General features: G+C 41.4%; 1 protein-coding gene across 2 annotated transcripts in view; it reads left to right on the top strand.

Moving 5' to 3' along the window:
- The first annotated feature begins 1,131 nt into the window (after nucleotides 1–1,131).
- The window catches only part of cnih3 (cornichon family AMPA receptor auxiliary protein 3), an 82,887-nt gene continuing 73,381 nt past the window's right edge, over nucleotides 1,132–10,637 (top strand). For both annotated transcript variants that reach the window (XM_035678117.1, XM_035678116.1), the window contains exon 1: nucleotides 1,132–1,704. In XM_035678117.1, coding sequence (XP_035534010.1) covers nucleotides 1,627–1,704 — 78 coding nt within the window. In that variant the 5' untranslated portion in view covers nucleotides 1,132–1,626. The remainder of the gene's footprint in view (nucleotides 1,705–10,637) is intronic.

Below are 10,637 nucleotides of genomic sequence, written 5' to 3'. Positions count from 1 at the left end.
TGTCAGAAATGGAATGTAATATTCATAGGTATGTTTTCATTAGTGTATAATCACCGGAATAGTAATCATTGTGTTTTTGTTACCTTAGAATGAGCTGTTTTTATCTAGATATGCTGCGGGTCACCTGCCATGGAGTCCGCCATGTTGGAACGCCATGTTGAAGCGCCATGTTTCTATAGTAGCCCAGAACGGTGAAACCAAACACTGGCTGTAGATAGGGCCATTTTTTTTGTGTGCCACTGGAGTTTCTCCCTCTGCCACTATGCCACTAAATTCTACACACTGGTCCTTTAATACATTACATACAATTATCATTATTAACAACAAATAAAACAAGTCTCATCCTTCCAAGATGTGCAACTTGCTAATAATAATAGTATATAACATTAGTTCATTAGTTTTGAATACAATATGAAATATCTATAAAATATGTCACTGAGTCAGGGGTCACCAGGTTACTAAATGATAGAAAAGGGCTCCTTAAGGAATAACGTCTGCTCTATAGCACAATGACAGGCAGTTTATAAAAGCGCCAGACGGTGGCGCCCGTCTCACAGTTTTAATATACAGTATGCCTCATTCCAAGACGATGGTTGTCTTTGTAATCATCAATGAAACACTTAGTTTTCCCCCAAATCGAAATGATCACTGCCTGTAAGAGAATCGTGTTCTGTGAGTGGGGATCAATCTGTGCGTTATATTTCTGTCATCTGGACTGAATGCTTCCTGTCTGCAGTATGTAACAGCATAGTGCATTAAGTGTTTGATCTGGGCATTTTGTACAGGTGAGCGTAGCAAATGGCGTGGTATTGAGCTGGTTACGCACTCAGAAGTCACACAAATAGAAAGAATGGCTCGTCTTTGTAACCAATCAATTAACTCAGAACCATGCGCAAGTTCCAAATAATGTGGCACCCACATGATCCAAAATGCACTGGCAATATTGACAGCAAGCCACAGTAAAACTATACATCTGAACGCACACACAAACACACACGCGCACGAGGACGCGCGGGCGGGCGGGCACACCGGGCGCTGCTCTTTGTAAATCCACCTGTTCACGCGCCTTCGTGCGCTCTGATAGGTTTGTCAGGGAGAGAAAAGAGCATTTATTAACGCCTTGTGCTTGAAGTGACGAGGAGCTCCTCTCACAACACCATGACAGCAGCACAGAGCCAGCAGAGCTCCTTCCGCCGCGGCTGAATGGATTACCTACAGATTCACCTCTCTCGGATGGTTTTGCGCAGAAGCTCCTCACATTAGTTCCCACTCCTCCCTGAGAGGACCCGCTGCCTTCTTCTTCTTCTCCTTTCTTTTCATGATCACATACATCACCGACACTGTGGACACTGAAGGCTGAACATGCCAAGTGCACTGATCTGAGAGCTGCTCTTGACTTCAGAGTCACATCAGCGCTGCTGGGTGGACGCGCGGCACGGCTGGAGAGGATTTCTGCAACAATTTGTTGCAAACACTGCCAGGGGCGAAGTCATGGTGCCGGTACCGCATCGGCTTCTCATGGCACCGTGAGAACTTTCTTCCTGGCTCCCCCCTTTTATTGTTTTAGATGTTTGTCAGCCGGATCGTGCTTCTTTGGGAAATTATCCACCGTTTCCCCTTTCAATTATGTTCACTTTTGCTGCCTTCTGCTACATGCTGTCTCTGGTCCTCTGTGTGTCCCTGATCTTCTTTGCAATATGGCACGTAAGTACCTCCGAACTGGTAGAATTTCTGTATCTTATTTGCGTGTTTGATGTCTGTCTGTGTGCATGTCGGAGGCGCAGGTGTGATATTTGTGCGTAATAGTGCTCGACAGCCCACAGCCCTGCGAGTCCACTCATTTCAGATGTATATTCCGGCAGTTTTGCACTGTTAAACACTGCAGGATTAGATTTCTGTACATATTTTCCTCCACACGACAGGTGCGCACCTGTATCTTCAGCTCCTGCTCCATCATTCATACCAGCGTTTCCACCACTTTGTCACATTTCCCAGTCTTCCCTCTTTGTTTGGCTACCTCACACATTCCCTCTGACCCAATTTGATATGCAGAAATGGTGGCACCCCAGCGCAGCATCCTAGATCAATTAAACAGCCTTCCTTCCAGATCAATTAGGAAATCTTGTAGAGTGTAATCTCCCCCCATCTCCCCGCTCTGCTCCCTCCCTCTGCCTTTAATCAAGCCTCAGCTACACACCAGTGCCAATCTGACTGACTGCATTATGATATTTGAATAATCTAATTATTTGCTCCCAGAGCAACATCTCCATCATGCAGCAGGGCCTTATGTAAAGACAGATTTGGGTCAGGTCTTTCAGCCTATATTGCCCTGAGTCTGCCTTTCGCATGGAAACAGCAAACAGACCTGATGCACTTGGGATGACTGATCCTCTGGCAATTACAGCTAATAGTCTGTCTGCCTGTCTGTCAGACAGCGGCCCATGTGTCTGCTCACAGAGCAGAAATAAAGAGAGCAGGACAGTGAGAGTGCAGACACCCGTGATAGTACAGTTAAAGGAGACTAAATATACAGCTCCTTTCTGATTCTGCTGGTAGGGGAGAAAACATCTCCACATGTCCTGATTTGTAAGAGAGGGACAGAAAGCACAATACCTTCCACAGTCGTCTGTGATATCAGTGCTGGCGGAGGGATCACAATGGAACACATTATTCTGTATCTTCAGCAATAATCCACATCTCACCAGGCTTTATTTTTGCATTCTGCTTAAGATGGCAAAAAACAGTGAGTGGAGATGCCTCCTCCACTGATTTTCCCTGTTCACGGTGACACACACAGACATGCAGCATAATAAGCTGGTGCTCCATACTGCGAGAAAACATAATTAGGAAGAGGCTGCGAGGTAGGAATATGTGGAGCCGTGGAAAAGCGTTTCAGCAGAGCCAAGGCTGCACATTAACACCAGCCACCTGCCAAATGCTGGGAGATTCTGGCTGGAACTCTCTCACTTCTATCAGCCGCTTTGGCAGGTGGCCACCTCTCCGTCGCTCCTTTTTTTCCTTTAATTTCAAGAACTCATCTGGTTACAAAGAACTGCCCAACTGAATTCCGGCTGCCACCGTGGCCGCTTGACCAAAAGGTTAGTTTTTAACGCCCCGGAGCGCCAGCGCATTGCTAAAAAGAGCAAGTGTGCTGAGTCAAACTACCCAGGGTGAAATCAAACTATAAATAACACGAGCCAGTAAATGAACATAAGGACACAAGGCAGAGGATATGTGAAACAGGCCACAGAGAAACACAATGGAACTAAAATGAGTAATGAACTGCTCTGACTCAAACATATTAGCAGTCCTGTCAGCAGGTAACACGAGCGCCTGAGTCATGGAAGTCAGAGAATGACAAATGACTTCACACAGACGGACTCCAGCTATTAATTGACCATAATCAATCAAACCATACACTGCCAAGTTAATTAGCTCACATGTATGTGCCTTATCTGCTCCTGCACTCATTTCAGGTGCTGATAAATCTTTCATTAACTTGTTTTGAAGTCTCTCAACACAGCTGATTCCTCCTCCATTCCCCTCATTTACACATGGAGCTGTTCCATAAGACGTCTGTATGTGGGGAAAAAAGAGGAGGACATGTTGGCTATCTTTGGAATATCTATTATCATTAATCACTCTCCTCTCTGACCATCCCTGGACTCACCGTGGGCTAAGGTGTTAAGGAAGAGCAGGTCAGGTAATAAGGAAGGAGCAGAACTAGGCTGGTTAAAGCCATTACACTTTTTGATGAGTATGGGGAACTCGTGTTGATGAGTGTGTAACTTAAAGACAACCTGACACACTTTACTTTAGTTTTCCCATATAAAGCTGCGTTATACTGTACTTCGCTATACATATCACACATTTATCTGACGGCTGCAGGTTGTGATTTTACAAACAAACAATGTCATCATCATAGAAAATATTCCTTATAAACTATCCAACAGTAGTTAAAACTAGCAGCTTGGCCAACTGGACCAGTTAATGTGACTTGGACATGAATGCATCTGTAAAATAATTCAATAATACATTTGTCTATGGAATAAAAAATTCTAAAAAAAAATTCTACTAACCTTGAATGCAGGACATTTAAAGTGACACCCACCTTAAAACCCAGGACAAACCAGCACCGAATAGCTGGCAAACTAGCACCAAATTAATTTGCCTCATCTTCTTTCTTTCAAAGGTTCCATAGTGTTGCTTTGAACAACAAATGCTTTGGTCCATCCTAATATGCTCTACTCACATACTTTATCCATCACCTGAACCTTACTCAAGCTTTAACATTAATTAACACAAGTTCAATTTGGATACACTGCCTGATCTTATTGCTGTGATTTGACCGCATATTTTGTTGTGTAATTACATTTAGAAACATGAACAAGCTCAACTTTAAAGGGCTGCATTCATGTAGTTTTACTGTTTATAGTATGAAAGCAAGCCATCTGATCAGTCTGGATTTTTCAGCATATTTCAAGATGGATCCCACAATGTCTTTAATTATTTTTTACTTCAGATATTCCATCATTTCTTCATCTTGTTTGGAGAGAAAAAGTACACTGTCTAACTTACAGATAGACTGTAACTGTAAAGTGGTTTAAGCAGACATAAGAATAATTCAGTACAATAGTAATATTGATGATAAGCATGTCAGGGTATTCTCACTGCGGGATATAATGACACGTTGAGTGGTTTACTTCAAACCAGGTGCGGCAATCGGCAGAATCAATCTGTTCATTACATAAAATACAACACCACAGTCCCCCATGGGAGCACTCACGCAAGCGATTCCAAAGCCATTTTAATTAACATACAAGGTGAACTGCGACCTCCTCCGAGCTCTACGGCTCAGCGCTTCAATGGTCAGACTCCGCTCGAGTGATTCTCCTCCCATGTAACCACAGCCCCTAATGTGCTCTAAGTGTCATTAAAGCTGGGAACGAGCCACTCGCTCCTCTGGTGCGCCTCTGATAGATGGGAAAGCCCTGTGGTGCAGATATGATGTAGAGGTTGTCCTGGCAGCATTGCAGAGGGCAGAATGTCAAATTGACATCATTTATACTCCCAATTGGGGTTTCCATTATATTGTGGCAGTTTTGGTATTTAGTGCATGGGAGGTGAGGTGAGGTATGAAAGCATTTTTTGTATGGATGGAGCAACAAGTGAGGCTGAATTAGACCCAGAGAAAGCCCTAAGTTTGGTAGTAATTTTGATGACACCACTTTTTAATAAGCCACTATTTATGAAAGATTTATATGCTGTAACTTTGCTTTATTGATGATCAACATTTAATATTACCAAATAAAAGAGTGAACACCACCTGAAGGTGTTTTTCACAACCTGGCAACCCCCACTTTTTCGTGATGCCTTCTAAATGATCTTTAAAGCATTAATAAATAGTTTACCATTAAAGAAATAGCTTAACATATTGGGAAATGTGCTTATTCGCTTTCATGCCCAGAGTTAGTAGAGCAGATTGAAACCAGTCTGTACGCTAGTGAAATACTACAGCCAGGGTAGTGTTACCTCACCGCACTCACAGGTCCCACCAAGAAGTAGAGCATTAAATAACTCCTGTTTTTGATCTTATATATAAATATATATTTATATATGTAAATAAAGTATGAATCTTTAGAGCTGCCTATAGGCGGATTTTCTTTCTAGCTGTTTCCAGTCTGTCTGCTAAATCAAGCTAACCGTCCACCGATTCTAGCTTCATATTTAGTGTACTTGAGAGTGGTATCTTCTTAGCTAGGCTAACTCTTGGCAAGAAAGCTAATATGTGTATATCCCAAAATGTGGAAGTATTCAAAAGTTATTCAATTAAGTTTAAATACCTTTCTTATGTAATTTAATATTACGCTTATATAGCTTATATATATATTCATGTTCAATTAATTTATCACAATCTACGGACAGAAAGATACATACAGAAATATAAAGATAAATACAGAAAGGGTAATATTCCAGTATAGTAGTACTGGTTAGTTTCTGGGGCTCTGAGCAAAATATAATGAAGCTTTCATTTAGTTTTAACTTTGCACCGTGCCCAATGAGTACTTAAGGGCAACAGGCCACACACACACTGCATAGAGAACAGGAAGGCCAATTGGGACCTGCTCATTTTTGCCCCACAACCCTCTCGTAGGTTAATATGGCCTTGGCAAATGCTTTTATTCCAAACTGTCTTTTCTCTTCACCCTCCGCCTTCCACCTGCCTTCCTTTTATTCACTTAAATTACCTCACACAAAGCAAAGGCTGCTTCAGATAACACCGAGGCGACACTACACATCAGGATTTCACGCACACTTCAGCATGGATTTGGAGGGGAGCAGCTCAGCTAGCACCGCACTTGGCATCGCTTCCTCGCTGAGCGTGACTTTGCATCGCTCTGAGATTTTGACAAGTACAGGGTATTCGCGGGTTTAACAGAGCTGTCGTGTGAATAATCGTTCACACTGAACAAGCATAATGCTTCCTCATCTGTTACTGTCTCTGGTGCTCCAATGACGGGGCATAATGAGATGTTTTTTGGGGTTGCTGTGTGCTGGGAGGACAGTGGAGACTTTTAAGGAAATGCACTCAGAGGAGAGATGAAATGTGGAGGATTAGATTTTCAAATGACAGAGGGTAGATTTAGCTTCAGACACAGACGTGGAAGCGTGAAAGACAGATTGAAACTGAGAGTGATATTTAGCCAAGCGTTGCTTTGTGCCACTTCCCTCAGCCTGCCACAGGCCTAAGCTTGTTCCCATGATCTGCAATGCCTCAGACATCTACTGTAGGTGTCTGCTGGGGATAGACTGGTCTGGCCCCAGAGGAAAGGGACAGACAAAGTCACAGGAAGATAGATGAAAGGGGCATGAGGCAGTCTCTGGTGAAGAAGAGAGGAATGACAGGAGCTGCAGGAGTGATGGGATGATGGAGAAGAAAAGGTGGAAAGGCCAGATAGACTACAGATTTCACTTACTGGGAGTTTAGACCAGGACCGATTGGATTGCTGGATACATGAAGGGAGCAGAATACAAAATGATGATCAGACATGAAAAGGAAAAGGCAGATGCAAAGCTGTGAGTATGCAGATCAAAGGAAGACAGGTTGATAGTTAAAATGAAAGTTCTGTAATGTTCCTGGTTGAGTGAGGGAACAGTCCGTGAGATGGATCAAGCTTTCAAGCTTTTCTAGGAGATGAGCACATATGACAACACAGGGCACAAAGAAATAGATAAAGGGATGAAGGACGAGATAATTAACTAGAGACAGAAGAACAGACCGCACTTTGTGTTGTCGGGAGGGCATTCGAAGTTCCTACTGTCTTCATCTGGATTATTCATGTCTTAATAACACCAATGAAATAAAGATGAAGTACAATCAGCTTTCCACTTAACGTTCTTCTCATAACTGTCCGCGGCTGTGTCCGAAATAATTCACACATTCAATATTTAGAGGTACTTCAATGCAAAGGACCATATAGTAAGTCATGGCAGAGTAAAAAATAATAATGTTGGACAGTATGGCTAATTTCTTCAAATCTGTCAGTGGTCTAAACTTGGCTATACAGTAAGCAATAATTCTACGTTATGGCAGAATGAGAATTTAAATGAATGTTTTGGACGCTACCACCTAGCTTTTGGTTCATTGTTAAATTGAAAATTCTGATTTATAAACTGCAAACTTATTTTTTATAGTTTGGGCCTTTGTTTCTAATGGTTAGGCTCACATTGTATTGATCAAACGAACTTACGCTACATGAAGTAGCCTGGTCCGGATACAATGAGCAGTATTCATTTGGTTGCGTTCTGCAACTTCGCCACTAGATGCTTAGATCCAAACAGGCAGGTCAGGTAATAATTTTATTGTTCATCGTCTTTCTCCTGCTAGTAAGTCTGGCTAAAATACTGGGTTGTTAAAAACCTGTATGATTGTCTACATGTTTGTGTGTCTTGGCTAATTTACTACTAGCCACTACTTTTTATTGATTTTACACATTTTCAGATTTCAGCAATGAGTATAATGTTATAATTGCTACAAAAATAAAAGCCGGGTTTTATGAAACGTGAATTTTCCTGAAGATATAATGTATCTGTTTCTGCCATCTTGCCTTACCGTGGCTTTTGACAAAGCACCTCTTTCAGGGTTCCCATTATTTCTAAGAAATCCCTTTCCAGGACATATTGCAGGAGTTTTCTTGACAAAACAGGACAACACTTGCTCACAAACGCTCATTGTGAGCAAGTTTGCACATTTTCCCTAGTTTTAGGTTAGTTTCCTAGTTCAGTTTTGTTTTTTCTTCTTTTTTAATGATGCAGGTTCATGATCAAGTGTTTTAGCCTCATCATAAACGTTTACAGTACACTTATTTACATAGGCAATGTAAGTGAGGGGCTGAAATGCAATAAAAAATGTACAGGACAACATGGATTATTTCCAGGATATTTGGTCATTTTAATAAATTTCCAGGTGTATCCATGACTGGAAAACAAGTCTCTAAATATCCAGCTTTTCCAGGACATGTGGGAACCCTGCTCCATGGACTTGAAAATGCCATGATATCTATTAAATACCATGAGAGGACAGGAATGATGTGAGGGAAAGGGAGAATGACATTCAATAAAGGCCAAAGCTTGATTTTTAGTGCCTTACTGACAGCGCTGTCTTATTATTTGCTTAAAAGTGGAGACCCGTCTATGAAATAGAGGACAGAAAGACGTAAATTCAGGTCCTCTGGGTGTCACTTAGACTTTCCAGAAGCCTGCAGAGCCACAATGATTTTCCACCACGCTCCCCTGAACTGTACAAACTAGGAAGTAGCTCATGCTCAAGGTGCCCTAGTAAGACATCAGGGGGAAGAAATGCATAGGTGATACAATTGATTGTAATCTCAATGAAGCAAACAGTCAACAGGGCTTTCTGGCACCAGCCACCGGAGGTTATAATGGAGGTGGTGTTCAGTATATAGCTGGGTTGGCTCAGCATAGATCCGTGTTCATTAACCCCTGCTGGCTCCTCATCCATCATTCTGAGTCCACTGTTTCTATTGTTCCACTGCACAGTGCATATACTGTGGGATTAAATGGGTGATCCTCATCCTTCCCTCCTTTTCTGTTCCAGTTCATTCTTCTCATTTCACCAGCCTCACTGGCTCCTCACATTTAAATACTGACGGATGTTTGGCAACATTTGGTTTAAAAAGTGTGCAGTTTTTGCTTGCTTTCTGTTTTTATTCTTATTCATAAGCTTTGTTATTGATGATGTTACAAGAGACTGGTGGCAATTTTACAGAAACCACAGCGGAGGTCTTATCAGATTTCCAGTGTCTTAAGACCAGGCTTGATTGGAGATGATGAGGTTTCCAAAGCCCTGACTGTTCCCATTAAGTAGCCCCATCTTAGACACACTGCTTGCAACATCAGACCAATAACCATTCCAGCTTTTTCTCTGTGGGCATGTTTAGTTTGTGAAATGTGAATATCTCTGGGCCAAGTGATCACAATTGACATGGTAAAGCCTGTGAGGATTCATGGGTTTAGAATCAACTGGATTTGAATTGATTTTTTAATCTACACAAAGAGACTCGGAAAATCCGCTGTCGCCTCACACGTACAGTTTTGGATAACAGGTCGTACTGGCAGTAGGGCGAAGGAATATCAGCAGTGATGATGAGCAGGCTGTTGGAAATGAACAGATCTCTTTGTAGGTTTATTAAATAATTAATGAAATCATTCATTCTTTCGGTTGATATGTGTAAACATAGCTGCCTTGTATGTCCATACTCTGCCTATGAGACCAGGGTCAGATAAGCCATGTCAGCGTCTTATTGCTTTCACTTTATTGCAGTGGGATTTGTCACATTCTACAGATTACTACGGGGATCCTCATTTGCTTCCAATTAGTGATGTGTTGTTCGCAAACAAGTCGGGCCTATGAGTGGTTCCCAACCAAGGGTCGCCAAAGCATTCATAGGGGGCTAAGAGACCTTCTTGGTTTTAAAGCGTACTAGAAAACTTAAAAAATATACACAGTAGGCCTATATCTCAACATTTAATTCATTTCTGTGAAGGAAACTAAATTAAACTGTTTAGATTACACTGTAAAACCAGTTGATTTAACTTAAAATTTTAAGTAAAACTAAAAAAAATATTCTTGATCAAGTAGTAATTTTAGTCTGACTTTTAAATTTTTCATTTTTCTGAGCTTAAATAACTTATTGCATTACAATTCATTATGTAATATCCAAACTGTATTATGTAATATCCAAACTCAGAAACTGACACTGAATTGGTCAAAAAAGCAGACTATTAAAAATGTATGATTTTAGTAATAAAATAAAAACATAAGACAGACAGAGGATTGTTTATAAAGTTTCTAAAAAAAAAAAGAACTTATTCACAGAAAATAATCTAGTGCTAAAATTCACATTGGAATCACGTCTGATAGATGACTTGCGGCAGCTGTGGCCCACAGGTAGAGTGGGTCGTCCACTAATCAGAAGGTTGTCGGTTCGATCCCCAGTTCCTTCTGCTGCACTTTGAAGTATCCTTAAGCAAGATACTGAACCCCAAATTGTTATCGGTGTGTAAATGAATGAATGAGTTTTTGCTCAATGGCCTTTGTCATCACTGTGTGAATG

The sequence above is a fragment of the Morone saxatilis genome, unplaced genomic scaffold (genome assembly GCF_004916995.1).
Source record: "Morone saxatilis isolate NCDOM2014 unplaced genomic scaffold, NCSU_SB_2.0 Contig7, whole genome shotgun sequence".
NCBI classification, from domain to species: domain Eukaryota; kingdom Metazoa; phylum Chordata; class Actinopteri; family Moronidae; genus Morone; species Morone saxatilis.
This window is presented reverse-complemented; position numbering and strand designations above follow the sequence as displayed.